General features: G+C 43.3%; 1 protein-coding gene across 2 annotated transcripts; it reads left to right on the forward strand.

The window, feature by feature from the left end:
- Pnma2 (PNMA family member 2) lies at window positions 1-8,345 on the forward strand. Of its 2 annotated transcripts, none has more exons than XM_048801554.1 (3): window positions 1-126; window positions 3,725-3,852; window positions 4,748-8,345. In XM_048801554.1, the coding sequence occupies exon 3, from the start codon at window positions 5,129-5,131 to the stop codon at window positions 6,191-6,193; it is 1,065 nt and encodes a 354-aa protein (XP_048657511.1). In that variant the 5' UTR covers window positions 1-126; window positions 3,725-3,852; window positions 4,748-5,128; the 3' UTR covers window positions 6,194-8,345. The 2 variants fall into 2 exon arrangements, with proteins under 2 accessions (XP_048657511.1, XP_015354879.1); XM_015499393.2 differs by having other exon boundaries at window positions 7-141.
- Window positions 8,346-18,101: the final 9,756 nt, after the last annotated feature.

Below are 18,101 nucleotides of genomic sequence, written 5' to 3' on the forward strand. Positions count from 1 at the left end.
GGAGAGCGCGGAGCGAGAGGGGAGGGGAGGGCGGCGCCCCAGAGCCTTGCGCTCCGGAAGTGAAGCGGCCAGACCACCGGCTAACATATGCGCAGGGGCATACCGCTAACCGCTCTCGGCGCCTGGGTAAGTGTGGGTCAGGTAAGCGGGCCGAGGACCCAAGGCCATCTCTCCCACCTACTGGCCCTGGCGCCTCTCTTTTGTCGCATTGCGGAGGTGGGCCTGGGGCGAGGGCGCATCAAGGATGCGGCTCCCACCCTCTTACCCGAGGTGTGAACTGATGGATGTGGAAGGGGTCAGCCTGGCAAGCGCTGGGAGGAGAAAGGGTGCAGTCAAGTAGCAGGAACAGGAACGTGCCTGCTGACCCCAGGACACTAAAGCTATGTATCTTTATGCCTAGGCGGGCTACAGAAAGCAAAGGGAAATAAGAAGGTTCTCGGTTTTGTGCATCCATGGTGTTGGGGGCGGGGAGAGTACAAGATGGAGGGGAGAACTGCAGAGGGGCTTAGCAAATGGAAAGGGAAATATGAGAGAGATGGTGTGTAGCAAAAAGTGCAGTCTGCGAATCCTTGCCTTGCACCACAGTTTACGGAATAAAGAAATAGAACCTCTGTATTAGCCAAGGTACCATAATATAGTAAGTTATGGTACCAGGTACCATAATATACGCCACTGCCCCAAGAAAGGACCAAGAGAGTGTCATGATTTGGTATCTTCCGACCACTAACAGCATTAAAAGTGGGGGTGGGGCTAATCAGAATGATACACATTCCCTAAATCGCCAGACTTTCTGGCTTCCGGGGCGCACCAACTAGAGCCCACATCTCTGCCCCAGTTGCGCACTGCGCCAGAGCCAACATGTTTCCCGGGTTGCCAGGTGCCACTTGCGTGGCTCATTACGTGTGAGCAGGCCCGTGTGTCACGTGGGCAGTAGGTAGTAGGTGCTCGTTGGGAGGGAGTGCGGTGAATTGTGTGGGGTCAAGCTGGAGGAAAATTGGGGACTCGATGTATATGTGCAGATTTGCAGCCACGGCCGCAAGGTTGGTGGATATCACTGGGCATTTTCCCTCTGTGGGGGTCTTCCTTCTTCATTCTTCTGTCCATCTCTACGTCATTTCAGCCTGAGGCCACTGCCGCTGGTCCTTTCCAGCCCCCCTCTTCACCTTGCTCCACTGTGGCAAAAGCCTGCAGAAACTAGTCCATCCTTTGGTGGCTCTGGAGGAAGGTGTGCGCATGCTCAGTGACCTGGGTGGGTTTGCGAAGGGCAGCAGGACGAAGAATTCAGCCACATTGTCCACCTGTCCGCCCCTCTCAACTGTGAGGGATCGTTTGATGTATGGAGTTAAATTTGGAGGGCATGCGGCCACCCTTTGAAGATTAGGAATCTCCGAAACGAGAAGTCAGGAAGACAGAGAATATACTCATCTCCTCCCAGGACTTAGGTGCAGATGTGCTTCGCGTTTGTTAAAGCGAGTTTGTGTAATTTCCGAGGCACAGCAGCCCAGTGGGGTGACCGCTTTCCAAGTTAGGAAACAGATTTCGAGAGATTGAGGTACCGTACCCAAGATCAGGATCTGATTAAACTAAACCAACAATTTCAGTGGGGGGTCTTCACTTGGAAGCCTGGTTTCTTTTCCAGATTATCCTGTGGACCCCTTATCAAGTTCTTACATATTTTGCCAGGCACATTGGCATACGTCTGTAATCCCAGCGACTAGGGAGGTGAAGCAGGAGAATGACAAATTCAAGGCCAGCTTCCCCAATTTAGCAAGACCCTGTCTCAAAATAAAACAGGACAGGGGAGATAAAACACCCCTGGATTCAATCGGCAATCCACTTGAAGCTCTTTATTGAGGTTCACATTCTAGTTGGGAATTCTATCGTGCGAGAAGAGCCCTCCAGAGGTGACCCGAACTTTGGCATGACAGCTTTTCCACAGGCCTCTGTTTTAGTCATATGTTTTTTTGTTTGTTTGTTTGTTTGTCGCTGTGACCAAAAGACCTGACAAGAACAACATAGAGGAGGGAAAGTTTATTTGGGGCTCATGGTTTCAGAGGCCTCTGTCCATAAATGACCGACTCCATAGCCCTGAGCCCAAGGTGAGGCAGAACATATGGTGGAAGAGCAGAGCCATCAGGGAGCACAGAAAGAGAGAGAGAGGGTGCTCTGCTCACCAGGGACAAATGTAAACCCCAAGGTACACTCCCCATGACCCACATCTTCCAGCCAGTTAATCCACCAGTGGATAAATGTACTGGTTAGGCTGAGACTCTCATAACTCAATCTTTTCACCTCTGAACATTCTTGTATTGTCGCACACATGAGGTTTGGAGTGGGGGTGGGATACCATATATCTAAACCTTAACAGCATGGGAGATGTTTCTTCCTGGGCCTTCAGTGTCTTTTTACATACCAGGTGTCCTCTAGATACTCCAATGGGGAGGAAAGTCATCCTATATTTTAGAAAGGAAATGCAGGCCTGGAGCTATCAGCAGTCTCAGGTCCCTGGGGCTTCCAGGCATAGGTATGGGGCAACATTTTGTTCTTCTAGCTCTCTGGCACTATGGTGTGACCTTCAGCAACTCCCAGAAGGATTTTGGAGCCACTCTTTCTAGAACAGCTGCTACCATAGCAATAAACTGGCATCTGTGATATATGAACTCAGTTTGGATTGGTGGAGATTTTCAGGCCAAGGAGAAAATAATTGTAGCTCCCAACATACACTCCACGTCTTCAGTGTGGGATATTCAGCAACAGCATTTGGGTCAACAGTGGAATGCATATGCTGCAGTGTCCCCATGAGGTTCCATTGCCTAGTGACTTAGTAGTTACCATAGTTTTTCTAAGCACAGGATGTGGCCTGTTATCCAGTCACAGCTGGGTACAGTGGCACAGGTCTGTAATCCCAGCAACTCAGAGACTAAGGTGGGAGGATTTCAAGTTCAAGGCCAGTCTCGGAAATTTAAGGAGACACTGTCTCAAAATAAAAGGGTTGGTGATATAGCACTGTGGTAAAGCACCCCTGGGTTCAATCCCCATTATGAAAAAAGAAAAAAAAAAAAGTTACCCTCATGATTATTGTAGGGACTCCTCCGCGTTATGCTCTCTGCTGTCCAGACAGGCAAGCACTCTATCAAATGAGTGTTGGTCGTACAAAGTTTTGTGTTAGTAGTTTACCATCCATAGCCAAAGAAACAACCCCTTTGTGCCTTTGTGAAGCCTCACTAGACCTAAAAGTGGATTATTCCATAATTCCAGATTTAACTTATTTGAGATTTTAGTAACTTATTTTTATATGTTTGAGTAACTCTCGGTTGAATTTTTTTTTTTTTTTTTTTTTTTTTGGTACTAGGGATTGAACCCAGGGGTATGTTATTATTGAGCTATGTCCAAAGTTTTTTTAATTTATTTTGAGACAGAGTCTCCCTGAATTGGTTAGGTCCTGGCTAAATTGCTGAGACTTGCCTTGAACTTTTGATCCTCCTGCCTCAGCCTCCTGAGTGTCTGGGAATATGGGCATGCACCACCATGCCCAACTAAGACTTTTTAAATCAAAGACATGAAGCATTTCCATCTTTTTTAGGCAATTTAAGTTAAATTTTGAAGAATGGTCATATTTTTTCATCCTTCTCTACTGGATTGTCATGTTTTTAAATAAGTTGCATTAATCTTCATCACTGGATAGTAGGCATAAAAATATGTCATTCTTATTTATGTGTAACAGGATAGTTTGGCCTGGATGAAGCTCAGACTCACACACCATTGTGTGGAGGAGGGTAACATCGTCCTTTGCTGGAAGCTGAATATATAAACTCCTTGACTCTAACAGAACATTCTGGAACTCATAAAAAGGTATCTAGCTGCATCTTATCTCATCTTTCAAATAGCAAAGGTTTGTTTTTTGTTTTGTTTTGTTTTTTGATGCTGGGCATTGAACCCAGGGCCTCATGCATACTAGGTATATTAGTCAGCTTTTTCACTGCTATGACCAAAAGACCTGACAAGAGCAGTTTTAGAAGAGAAAAGTTTATTTGGTACTCTCAGTTTCAGAATCTTGAGTTCATAGATGGCTGGCTGCAATGCTGTGGACCCAAGGTGAGGCAGAACATCCTGCAGAAGAGAGTGGTGAATTAATGAAAGTAGCTCAGGACATGGCCACCAGGAAGCAGAGAGATCTGCACTCACCAAGGACAAAATATAAACCCCAAAGGCACACCCCCAGTGACCTGTCTTCTCCAGACACACCCTACCTGCCTAAGTTACTGCCCAGTTAATTCCTTCAAGTGAATTACTGCTCTGAGGTTAAGGCTATCATAACCTGATCATTTCACCTCTAAACTTCCTTGCATTGTGTCACATGTGAGCATTGGGTGGACACCTCCTATCTAAACCATAACACAAGGCAAATGTTCTACCATTGAGCTACATCCCCAGCTCATGCAAAGATCTTGAATCCTGCCTGCAGGTGGGACCTAGACATTAATCAACATGTCTACTAATCATTTGAGGCAGGGAAACTAGATTGCAGTAAGTTCCCCTAGAGGGGAAAAGTCACAATAAGCAAAGAAGGGGTGTAACAGGACAGCCCTATCAGAATGGCGTGGACAGAAGTGCAGTGGGAGGCGAAGACTCCAGTCTACCCCCAGTTCCATCCCAAACTAGAGTTCGAATGCTTCCTGGGCTGTGGTTAGAAATGAGCATTGTTTCACCAGGATTCTAAGCCACCCTCTGTAATGCGTCTCTCCAGGAGTCCTGGGTGCTGGAGTAGAAGACATTTTCCCACCAACTGGAGAGAGGAGAAGTGTCAGAGACCAGGCGACAGTGGGAAAAGCAGCTCTTCCAGGTGCCTCCACGGTCAGGGAAGGGTCAGTGCCACGTAGCTGCCAAAGTCCAGGAGGGAAACAGCAGCAAGTGGGCTGCAGAGCCAGAGGCAGTGGCACTACCTTGGGGTAGGTCTGCAGACAAACGGGGAAGTGCAAGTAACTGGTCCTGCTTGAAGATTTTGAGACTGCTCGTGGAGAGACCCTCTGGTGGATTGTGAGTTTGGAGTATTATCACCCCTAAGGCTGTGCATATCCACAGCACTAGTTGCTACCTATAGAGAGTGAGTGGTTCAGTATCTGGGACAATGGCAGTGGCACTGTTAGAGGACTGGTGCAGGATCATGAGTGTGGATGACCAGAAGTCGCTGATGGTGATGGGCATACCAGTGGACTGCGATGAGGCTGAGATCCAGGCAATCCTGCAGGAGACTTTAAAGTCTCTGGGCAGGTATAGATTGCTTGGCAAGATATTCCGGAAGCAGGAGAATGCCAATGCCGTCTTATTGGAGCTTATGGAGGATATTGATGTCTCAGTGATCCCTAGTGAGGTTCAGGGAAAGGGGGGTGTCTGGAAAGTGATCTTTAAGACCCCTAACCAGGACACTGAATTTCTTGAAAGACTGAACATCTTTCTAGAAAAAGAGGGACAGACAGTCTCAAGTATGTTCCGAGCCCTTGGGCACGATGGGGTATCTCCAGCTACAGTACCCTGTATATCTCCAGAGTTACTGGCCCATCTGTTGGGACAGGCAATGGCACATGCCCCTCAGCCCCTGCTACCCATGAGATATCGGAAACTGAGAGTGTTCTCAGGGAGTGCCAAGCCTGGCCCAGAGGAAGAGCCATTTGAGGTCTGGTTGGAACAGGCCACTGAGATAGTCAAAGAGTGGCCCGTCTCAGAGGCAGAAAAGAAGAGGTGGCTGGTGGAGAGCCTGCGTGGCCCCGCCCTGGACCTCATGCACATAGTGCAGGCAGACAACCCAGCCATCAGTGTGGAGGAGTGTCTGGAGGCCTTTAAACAGGTGTTTGGGAGCCTGGAGAGCCGCAGGACCTCCCAGGTGAGATACCTGAAGACCTTTCAGGAGGAAGGGGAGAAAGTCTCAGCCTATCTGCTAAGACTAGAAACCCTGCTCCGGAGAGCTGTGGAGAAACGGGCCATCCCCAAGAATATCGTGGACCAGGTCCGCCTGGAGCAGGTCATGGCTGGGGCCAACCTTGGTGAGGTTCTCTGGTGTCGGCTTAGGGAGTTAAAGGATCAGGGCCCGCTTCCCAACTTCCTGGAGTTGATGAAGGTAGTACGGGAAGAAGAGGAGGAAGAGGCCTCCTTTGGAAATGAGAATATCCCTGGGCGCGCTGGTGCACGCCTGTAATTCCAGCGAACTGGCAGGCTGAGGCAGAAGGATCCCAACTTCAAGGTCAGCCTCAGCAGCTTAGTGAGGCCCTCAGCAATTTAGCAAGACCCTGTCTCAAAATTTAAAAAAACAAAAAGGGCTGGGGAGTAGCTCAGTGGCAAAGTGCCCCTGGATATTCAATCTCCAGTATCCCGCACCCCCCCCCAAAAAAAAAAAAGAAAGAAAGAAGGAAAAGAAAATGAGACTATTGAAGGGCCAGAGGGAGGCTGTGGCCACTTGGATAATGAGGGCGATGACTATAAACCAACTGCTAAGACCACTGCCAACCAGTGGACCTGGGACGTTTGTATATTTAAACTAAGACCCTTATGATATTTTCTTTAATGTATAGAATTGAAGTCAAGGCATGATAGCCAAGTCTTTATTTTTTCTTTCTAGAAAAAAATGTTTGGAGTTTCTTACCCCCTAAGTAGATTGTTAATAAAAGATTAACTTTTATTAATTGTTATTAAAAGATTAACTTCAAAATAATAGATAGTAAGTCTAAAGACATCCAAAACACCCAGACTTCTGGTTTCCTTTAAAAACCCCAAATAGACCAAAGTTTACCTGTACCATAGAAGAAAGAATTGATGTTAGAAAAGAAAATAGCTTTTATAATAAGTTAGAAAGTATAATAAGTTAGAAAGTCACAGAGTGACTTGGCTTGTCCAGAATCTCCTTGTCTCAGCTCAGCCAGTTCTTGCTGAATCCCTAGCATTGCTAGACACCGTACAGGAGCTATAAACCTCCAGCTACTGCCTGCAGTTGAGCAGGTACAAACCTGCAAGATGGGCTATGCCTTCTGGAAGTTTCCAATGAGATAAGTTGTTGGTACAGACAAGTGGAAGCAAAGTAACCATATTTGTAGATAAATTCACAGCCCCAGCAGAAAGGTCGTGGGTCATGGTTAAATGAATGGGACCATCTCCACCCATAGGTTTCTTTTTTCTCTTTCCTGAGAAGTGTTCATCCTGCCTCTGTGCTGGGTGCCATATCAGACCCTGAAGAACAGATGACTCCAAGGCCCGGGCCCAGTCTGGTTGGAGAAGGGGGTTTAGTGGCTATAGAGAACAAAAAGGAGAGTGAAGGCCCTCCCCTTTATTGAGGGCCTGCACTGTGCCAGGCATTTCACACACATCTAAGTGTGCAGCAACCCCACACTTTATAGGGGTTTTTAATTTTATTTTATATAAAAATTAGCTGAAGGTCATATGGGTTAAGTAGTCTCCTCAACACCAAAATGCTAAGCAGCAGCTCAGGATCTCCTGACTTGAGCCTGTCCACTTTCCACCATCTTAGTGGATTTCAAATTGTGTCCTCAAAATTCTGCAGAGAGTTTTCAGCAGTCCCATCTTCAAATTACACCTTGAACTCTGTAAATATCTAGTAAATAACAGGTAGACTCAAATGTGTCAAAAGCCAAAAGTTAACATGCCAGCAGTTACCCTTAGGTTTGCTTGTTTTCAGTGACTCCTTTTGTGCAGAACTTGGAATAAAGCTTCCCTGCTGCTATCTGTGCATATATCCAAACTTCCTTTGTTCATAGACTTAATGAGCGTGTGCATCTGGCCCACACATGCAATGTCAAGTGTGCTAGGACAGCTTAGACGAGCACCATTTAGTTACATGCTAGGTGAAGCTCCGACACAGTTGATGCACAGCCTCATGGTAGATTTGTGCAACTGTAACCAAGTTGCTTAGCTTCTGTGAATGTAAGTTTCCTCATCTGCAAATGGGAAGATTATAATACAGGGTGGTTATTAGGAGCAAGTGACATAACACCCTTTTAGTACTTCTCTTGATGTCTGGAACTTGGAAAACCCTTGATACATTAAGGCTCTTGGGATTTTCGTGATGCTTATTGTCATCAGCTCAGTGCATGCTTTCCTTATTCTTCTAGTTGTCCAGGAACAAGTAAAATGATAGAATCTTCCAGTCCAGTTGTGATACCTTTGCATTTAGAGACCATTTCAGCAATTCTTGAAAATGCTTGTCTTTTATACATGTGATAATATTCCAGCAGTTGTTGACAATTGTTAATGACTTGACTTTGAAACATTAAGTTATTCTTTTGAATTGTGAGTTAGCTTAACCGAAGAATATCCTGAGATTGTAACAACATTTTTTTTAAAAAAAAAAGTACCATTCATTTGTGATCATTTATCTTTCTAAAGTATTTTTCTCAATACTGTTCAACCAATGATGTGAGAGTAATCCATTACATCCTGATTTAATGTGATTTTGTATTCATGAAAATGGCCTCATTGTCATTGATTGATAATCTACAAAGTAAAATGTTACCAATGTGAAATTATAAAATAAATCTATGATAATAAAAGCCTGAGTTTTTGTTGTTTTTTTCTTTTCTGATTCCTATATTGTAGTCTATATGAGTGAGAAGGTCTGTTTGAGTCAGAAGGAACTTTATTATTTAAAAAAAAAAAAGAACTGAGAGAAGTGTTTAGAAAACCAAGCAAAAGGCAAAAGATCTTAAGCTCCTCTAGGCAAGAAAACCTGAGAACAAAGTGCTAGAGTAAGAATACTTGGACTATGTCTCCAGGGATGGGAGAGAGCTCAGCTCACCCATCATTGATTTCCACTTCACATACACAGGAGCAGATGGAGGCCACCCCCTCTGAGACCATCATCTCATCTGCTTAGGACAGTAACTATCCAGATAAATTCCCCTGTCTCTGTTCTGCCAAGGGTGAAATGACCCAAAGGTGGAATCTTGCATTATGGGCTGAAGTCAGCTTTCCCTGTGGATGTGTAGAGGGGAATTTCCTCTTGCCTTTGGACATATTGAAATCGCTTCTTCTCTTATCTGAAGCACAACAGGGGAGCATTCCTCATTGGGCCTATGCACCACAGACCAGTCCACTAAAGATGAGTGTCCTGAAGGATGCCCAACCCCATCTTCTCACCACTTGAGAAAAACCTTGAAGGTAGACTCACCTTGTACTTCATGCATCTCCAGTCCTGACCCTCAGAGACCGAGCTCTCTAAGATCTGGATACCACTACAGAAGATCAGTTTCTAGTCGGGGTCTCTGGTGTAAATTATGGACCAGGCCATCAGCCTCCTGCCTCCTCAGGCCTTAGATGTCACCTGCCTTCTGCTGCCCATCCTAAATGCAGACTCTCAACAGGTCTCTCCTTTACTCTCGTTCCAACGGATGCTGTGCCTCCACATGTCCCTGGACATTCCACAATGTCCTAGACAAACCAGTTGAGATGACCAGTGTTCACTGCATACCTGCCACCATTTTCCTTAACTAATCGAGTGCTCTGCAGACCTTACAAGGACCAGCTGCTTATCATCATCCATTTCCTCTTCCTAATACCTTTGCACCTTCCTGGCACATGTGCACGGCTCTGCCACCACCACCCACTGTGAATTGGGCCTGCCAAGCCTGGACAATTAGAATGACTAAGAGCAATGACAAAAGCAAGCCCATGCAGAGAAGGATCCCCCCAGAAAGGAATCTGTCTGGGTGCCATCTAAAGGGGGAAAAAAGAGCAGAAATAAAAAGGTAAACTGTGACTAAGAGAGTGCTAAAGACTGGAAAGCAAAGAAGGGCAGGAGCTTGAGGCTGGAAGGAGTAGAATCTGAAATGAAACAGGAGAGAAGAGGAGCCAAGCAAGTCCTGGCAAAGGGGCACCAGGTTTGTTTTATGTTCCAACAGCAAAATCCTTGGACGGTCCAAGGAACCAGAATTGGGGCAGACATCTCTCCCATCCCCTGTCAGAGAGCCAAGGAATCTTTGAGTTTGTTTAGGAAAAACTTAACTCACTGAGACGCTTTCTCGGAGTAGAAGATGGAGCCCACTGGACCAGGACAGGACGTTGTCCTGGTCTAAACCTGAATGACACCAGTCCCCTCTGTGTCCAGCTGTTCCTTGACATCCCAGATGGACATTTGCTTTAAAATTAGTGTAACTCCAGAAGAGTTTGCAAAAATCAATTTTCTCAAGGGGAAAAGGTGTAGGATTTCAGTCTAACATTCAGGACACCAGCTGGAGCTGCCCATTGTAACTGTTTTAAGCAGCAGCTGAGGTTTCTTCTCAATCTCTCTCCCCTCCCAGTTAGAAGGAAGAGTCACTGAAGGGGAGGTGTCACAGCCATGTGGAGGACTGTGCAGTGGTGCTGAGGCTGGGAGCCACAGCAGGCGGTCCCAGGGAAGTGGGGAAGATGGCAGTCCCCGTCCCAACCTGCTCAGACCTGCCCCTCCTCAGCATGGCCTAAGACAGACCCATGAAGGTCCTTCCTGACTTTGATGAGTCTTTACCCAACAAACTGAATTACTAAAATGAAGGGTTTCTTGAATAAAAATTTGTCACAAAAGCCAACTTTATATTGTTAGTGAGAATAAGCAAAAAAAGAAAGAAACCAGGTTGATGGAAAGAGAGGCTGAGTCCCGCTCATGATGGCACGCCACCATATTGCACTGCCTGGGAACATCTCCTACAAAGGTGAAGGCCTCTGACAACACTTGTTGAGCTTGGGGACCCTGTTCACTATTCCAAGTAGTCATCAGTGAATGCTTTGAATGTCCTAACTAGAAAGCTTCTATGTGAAACCCAAAGCAACTGTAAATGCCCATGGCCAGTTGTGCTACCAACCTGGGGAAGACATTCTCAATTCAATATGGCCAGGGCCATTTCCCAATTATAGATGTTTATGGGTCTAAAGCTAAGGGAGTGTTTTAGTCAAGCTCTGTGTCCCTGTGACCAAAAGACCTGACAAGAACTATTTAAGAGAAAGGAAAGTTATTAAGACTCACGGATTCAGAACTTCAGTCTGTGGTCCCCAACTCAATAGCTTTAGGCCTGAGGTGAGGCAGAACATCCTGGTGGAAGAGTGTGGCAGAGAGAGCACTCCACTCACCAGGAACAAAGTAAAGACCCAATGACATATCCCCAGTGACCCACTTCCTCCAGTCCTACCTTATCTGCCTAGAGTTATCACCCGTTAATCCATATCAATGGATTAATCCACTGATTAACTGAAAGCTCTCATAATCTAATCATTTCACCTTTGAACCTTCTTGCATTGGTTTACACCCAAGCTTTTGGGAGACACTTCACATCCAAATCATAATAGGCAGTTATTCTTTTATTTTACACATTTTTGTTGGTACCTTACAGTTGTACATAATTATGGGATTTTTTGTGACATATTTAAACATGCATATAATTTAACAATATACTTTGGCTAATATCCTTTCCCAACTCTTCCGCTGTTCCCTACCCTTCTCCCACCCTTTGGTCCCTTTCCTCTACTGATCTCCCTTTGAGTTTCATGAGATTCCCCACACACACACCTTTCTTTTCCTTTTTCCTCTCTACCTTCTCCATATGAGAGAAAACACAACCCTTGGCCTTCTGAGTTTGGCTTAACATAATGGTCTCAAGTTCTTCCATTTTTCTGCAAAAGACAATTTCATTTTTATTTATGGCTGAATAACACTCCATTGAGGGGCTGGGGATATAGCTCAGTGGGAAGAGTGCTTGCACAAGGCCCTGGGTTCAATCCCCATTGCCACAGAAAAACAAACAACCAAAAACCCCTCCATTGTGTATATATACATTTTCTTTACCCATTCATCTGTCGGTGGACACCTAGGCTGGTTCCATAGTTTGACTATTGTGAATCATGCTGCTATAAACATGGGTCTGCGTGTATCATGGTAGTATGATGACTAATTATTTTGGATAAATACTGGGGAGTGGTTTAGCTGGGTCAAATGGTGGTTCCATGCCTACTCTTTTAAGGAAACAGGTAGTATTTCTTAAGACTCCCAAGTCCTGTCCCCAATCTGGGTTTAACAGCCTGTAAGTGGAAATAGCACTATTGAGGTTCCAGAGGCCATATACAGGAACTTGTTTGAGATTTAGTAAATTACTCATGGTTTTTTGGCAAAGCCTTGGAATCCCAAGGTCACATTTGCCCACTGAGGCCTAGATTTTTTTTTTTTTTTTAGTTTTAGGTGGACACAATATCTTTATTTTACATTTATGTTTCTGAGGATTGAACCCAGTGCCTTGTGCATGCTAGGCGAGCACTCTATCACTGAGCCACAACCCCAGCCAAGACCTAGATTTTATCAGTAGCTATCTGAGAGTTATTCCTCCTTCACCAGGCTTATCCACAAGTTCTTTCTGCCTTGTAATTCATGATGATATCATCCGAAATGTATTCCACTGGTAACTAGAATGCACTTTGGTTCAATTTAAGAATTTCTGTGTGAAGAGCAAGCTGGGCAAATCTATTTCCTCTGTTGCCAAGGGTCCTATTGCATTTGCCAGGAGAAGGCAGGTTATACCTTACCTGAACTGGCTATCCACTTAAGAGGTGTCCAGTTTACTCAGGAATAGGGATGGGAATTGGTATGGACTGAGAAACAGGAAGAAAGGCAGAAGAGACCATATCTAACACCTACTCTCACACACACTACTGGTGTTTCCAGCCTACATCAGAAATGAAAGTTAGAGCAACAGAAATTAAGATTTAGAAACAGATAACAGGTGAAATAAAACAAAAGGATAAGTCGACAACTCCAAGCAGAATAAATAAGAAGAAAATTACATACAGGCACATCAAGATCAAACTGCTGCAAACCAAAGATAATTAGAAAATCTTAAAAGCAGTCAGAGGAAAGTAGTATGCTACGTACAACAGAAAAATGATGAAATCTCATGAGAAAAATGGAGGCAGAACACAGGGCAATAACACATTTAAACTATTGGACAAAAAGGAATATTTGTTCAATCAAGATTTAGTAAAATGCGCCTTTAAAATCATCAGAAACCAGAACATATGTGTAAGTATTTGGCAAGGAAGGTAGGTCTAAGGCTGTTGGGAGGAAACTTACATATTGACTGGATTTCTTCAATGGTTATTGGACTATTTATGTTTTCTGTTTTCTTTTGGAGTCAATTTTATTCACTCAGATTTTGTAATTTTCTCATTTTGTATCTTTGTAGTTATAGTTCCATTTTTATTCCTAATATTAATATCTCTTGTCCATTGATATTTCCACAGTGTTAGCTGTTTTATTGGGTTTTTTTTCCTTAGAGAATCAGCTTTAGTTTTTTTTATCCTCTTCATCATTATTTTGTTAATTTCTGATATTATTTTTATCATTTCTTTCTTCTCACCATGTTTAGGAGTAATTATACCATTTTACTTCTAACTTCTTGGGGATTAGTCCTTGTTTTCTGTGTTTCCTGATTCCTCAAATAGATTTAAGCATGGAAATATATGTCTAAATACCACTTTTATTTATATCTCACAATTTGATATGTCATATTTTAAGTACTATCATTATGATTTTTTCATTAAACTGAGCCAATTTTTGGTGGGCAAAATAGTTAGATATCTTTTTATTTTAAGATATTTATAAGTAATTGCATTATGATCTGTGAAAATACTAGTTTTCTCGGATGTGTTGATGCTTCATTTGTTTTATAATGTGAACAATTTTGAAATGTTCTATATGCTCTTGAAATAACCCATATTCTCCATTTATTGACTATAGAGTTCTGTATTTTTCATTTATTATTCATATTCTAAATTTTAATTTTTAACAACTTTACCCATCCCTTTCTAATTCACCTATGTTAAAATTTCTATTTTAACTGCATATTTGTCAATTTATCCACATAATTCTTGAGGATTTTTTTCTTTTTCTGTCTCAAAGTATATTTACTGATTTTCTTTTCAGGTTCAAATGCAAGTGACAACCCAAAATAATAATGATTTCAAAATCTGTAATTTAATCAGTAAACATAATCCACTTACATTCTTTTTATTACAGATACATTTGAAGTTTCTTGGATCATCTTTGTGTGTTTTTTCTATTTGTCTCTGTTTCACTCATCTTTCTCTACCTGGCTTCCTCCTTTCCTAGATCCCTTATTATTCTACTCTCCTTCTGCTAGTCTTTCTGCCAGTTTTGGTTTATTTTTATGGCACTAGGGATCAAACCCAGGTCCTCGTGCGTGCTAGCCAGTCTACCACTGAGGCATATCCCTGGCCCCTTCTGCTGGTTTTGTGACTGTAGTATGGTATGCAGTTCCATTTCTTTTTTTAGTGATACACATATTTTATAAGGATATGCCAAGGCAATTTTTTTGTAAGTCTAGTTATTCAACCTCTAGTCCCTCTGGCAAACATGCTGAGACTGTAGCTAAGGGTTCAACATTACCCCCAGCCCCAGCTTCTTCCTTTCCCACTCTTACAGGGAGAACATCAGAGAGCAAGCCATCTCGGGCAAAACCATCAGAGTGTGATATTATGGACTGACCGACACGTGGTGCTGCCTCTGGGATTAGAGCCCCAAGAGCTTGTGCCAAAAAGATCCTGGAAAAATATTTACATCATTAAATAGAAGACTTAGGAGTGTATTTATATATGTATTTATTGCCAAATTTCTATAGAATGAATGCAGTATTAAACTGAATAGAGACCAAAAATAATAATAATAATAATAATAATAATAATAAGAAGAAGAAGAAGAAGAAGAAGAAGAAGAAGAAGAAGAAGAAGAAGAAGAAGAAGAAGAAGAAGAAGAAGAAGAAGACATCAGATATATAGTAAGTTTCTTGGGCACAAATCATCCAATCACAAATGTGAAGCAGTATCCCAAAGGACCCATTAAAAAGGCAATGCATACAGCCGGGCACATGTCTGTAATCTCAGTGATTTAGGAAGCTGAGGTAGGACAATCACAAGTTCAAGGCAAGCTTTGGCAACTTAGAAAGTCCCTGTCTTAAAATAAAAAAGGGCTGGGGATATTGCTCAGTGGTAAAGTGCCCCTGGGTTTAATCTCCAGTAATGTGAAAAATAAATAAAATAAAAATTAAAAGGGCAATGTGACCCTGGGGATATATTATAATAATATGGCCCTCTGTGTTATGAATCTAAAAAAATAAAAAGCCTGCTTATGAGTTGATAGAATTTCCTAGAGTGTTTAGGCCAAGTGTATTCCTGGATATTTTGTTACTTTCCTAAACCAATCTCTGGAAGTTGACTGTACATGATTCCTACTTCTTTCCCTGTATTGGAAAAATCCATATAAGACTGTCATGATTTCCCCCAATCACCACTATCATAAAAAAAGAAAGTGTGAGCTGGGCTCAGTGGCACACATCTATAATCCCAGTGGCTTGGGAGGCTGAGGCAGGAGGATTTCAAGTTCAAAGCCAGCCTCAGTAACTCAGCGAGGCCCTAAGCAACTCAGTAAGGCCTTAAGCAACTTAGCAAGACCCTGTCTCAAAATAAAATATAAAAAAGTTGGTGATGTGGCTCAGTGGTTAAGCCTCCCTGGGTTCAGTCCCTGATACCACAAAAATAAAGAAAAGAAAAGGGAAAAAAAAGAAATTGTGATAAAGACTGCAAAAAGCTAACTCATTATTATTATATCATATTATTGTATATAGTATATTATTAAGATCATCCAATATATGAGTACTTTGGCATATAAAACTTCTCTTCCATATATTTTGATTCTCCCACAAGCCTGTGACAAGTTCTTATTCTGCGGTGCTTCAAGTGAGGAAACAGGGCTCTGAGAGGTTGATAATTCCCAAAGCTACGTAGCTAATAATTAGCAGGAGCAGGGGAAGCCAGCCCTTCACATCCCCTGGCATGCTCTGCAAGCATTGCTCTGCAAGCATTTTGTGGCCTCACGGTCCATACCTCCTGCTAAATGTTGGCAGTCTCCATGCTCACAGCCACCTCTAACTCAGAGGTTGCTCCAGCAAAGCCTACAGCTCCCAGAGACTTCCTTGGGGGAAGACTTTTAATTACAAATTCAAGTCATTCCCATTTTCTATTTTCTCCTGAGTCTATTTAGGTAATTTCAAAGAATTCGTTCTTTTCATCTAAGTAATTAAATTTACTGTCTTGAGTTGTTCAGAATATACTCTTGATACTCTTCTCAAGACTGTGGGGGCCCTAATGTGCCCCCCATCTGATCTATTATTATTCATTTGGGTCTACTCTTTTTTTCTTGACCATTTGTTAAAATGATTAATAAAGCAGATCCACTTGTAGTTACGTGATATTCAGGTTTTTTCTTTTTACCACTGAATGACATCCACACTCCTTTTATTTTTGATTTTGAGGTAGGGTCTTGCTAAGTTGGCGAGGCTGGCCTGCAACTTAAAATCCTCCTGCCTCAGCCTCTCAAGTCCCTGGGATTACAGGCAGGCACGACTGCACCTAGCTCTTCTTTTATTTTTCTCCCAGTCCATTTTATTTTCTCTTCGCTGTGTTCTTCAACCTGGAGAATTTCTTTCACTGTGTCTTCAACTTGATTGGCTTTTCTTTCTTCTGCAATGTTTAATCTAAAATTAAATCATTTGGTGAATTTTCATTTAAGATATATTTTGTTTTCAGCTCCAATATTCTTTCTAATTCCTTTTTTTACACACACACCCCCGCCCCACTTGCTCACTGCTAGCAAGTTTTCCTGTAAATTCTGAAGTCTTTTTGTGATAACCGTTTACAGTCTTTTCCTGATGATTCCATCATCTGTTCTATCTGGGTCTGCTTTTATGTTTTTCTACTCATTACGTTTTTTCTGCTCAGCCCCGTTTCCCCTCTTCGTTGCATGTCTAGTAACGTAGGAGTTACTAGGGGCTGGATGTGAGGGTCCTGTGCTGTGTCAGCTGGGCTGGGCTGAGCTGTGTGTTTCCAGTGAGGGTGTGGACAAGGGCGAGTCCCTCCTGATGGAAGGAAGGCAGCCACCCTTTTGCACACACGTTTTCTCCCATATTCAACCAAACACCTATTGAGGTGATGATGGGAAGAAATTCTGCAAATATAGCCCGAGTCCATGCATACATAACTTGTTGGGAGAGCTTGTGGGTTGGTTTGTGCCATTGCTAGGGACTGAACCCAAGCACACGAGGCAAGTATTCTACCACTGAGCCTCATCTTGGCCCATACTCAAGTGTTTCTAAGGTACTAAAATGACGAGTTGAAGTGGACCTTCATCAGTTGCAAGCCTTTAAAAGAGGACTTGGGTCTTCCCTGAGCTCAGAGCCTCCAAAGAGCAGGTGAGTCTGAAATTGCCCTTTCTTCTTAGCCTACTCATGATCTATTCCTGATTGCCTGCCCTGTGGACCTCAGACTTGCCTAGTGAAACCCAAAATTATGTAAGCCAATGCTTGTTTTATGTGTGTCTATATATACTTATATATGTACATATATGTGTATGCCCATTGATACACACACACACACACACGTATACCTTCATGGTTGAACCCTGACTACTCAACCCTGAAATTACACTGGTTGTTATATTACATTGTTGAGTGTCTGGATTTTGTTCTCTTGCTTTAAAGAGATGGAAGTTATCTCTGGCAGGCAGTGAAATTACTTGTGAAACAGCCTGACCTTTTAGCGCCTTATTTTTAAGCTTGGTTAGAAGAAGCCAAATAGGGCTAATTTAGCCCTACATTTAATGCACAGGTGTTCTGAATGTACAGAATGCTCCCGTGTTCAGAGTCTCACTTCTCTGGCTCCTCCTAATTCAGACGTCAGCAAGCCCTATATGAGCCTGGACACTGGCTTTCAGAGCAGGAAACTCCTATGCAGTGTTCTGTGCCTGATGATGGGGAGTTCTATTCTCTGGGTGCATAACTGTTTGCAGACTCTTGATTTGTTGCTGATTTCTGGAGTTCACTTGCTACATTACTTCCTCCTCTCCAGCCCTCTGCCTGGCACATTGGGCCGCATTGACCCCCCTTAACCCAGTGAGACCACTGGCTCTGCCTGTCTGTGTGCTTTCTCCCCACACTCTGGTCAGGAGAGTGTCTCCAGGTTGCAGGCTGAGCAGTCCTAAGCTCACATTCTTTCTCTCAGGGATCATGATC

Source organism: Marmota marmota, unplaced genomic scaffold (assembly GCF_001458135.2).
Source record: "Marmota marmota marmota unplaced genomic scaffold, marMar, whole genome shotgun sequence".
NCBI classification, from domain to species: domain Eukaryota; kingdom Metazoa; phylum Chordata; class Mammalia; order Rodentia; family Sciuridae; genus Marmota; species Marmota marmota.

What these genes read in the sequence shown, in the direction of transcription:
- Pnma2 (XM_048801554.1), top strand. Translation starts at nt 5,129, where the DNA reads ATGGCAGTGGCACTGTTAGAGGACTGGTGCAGGATCATGAGTGTGGAT.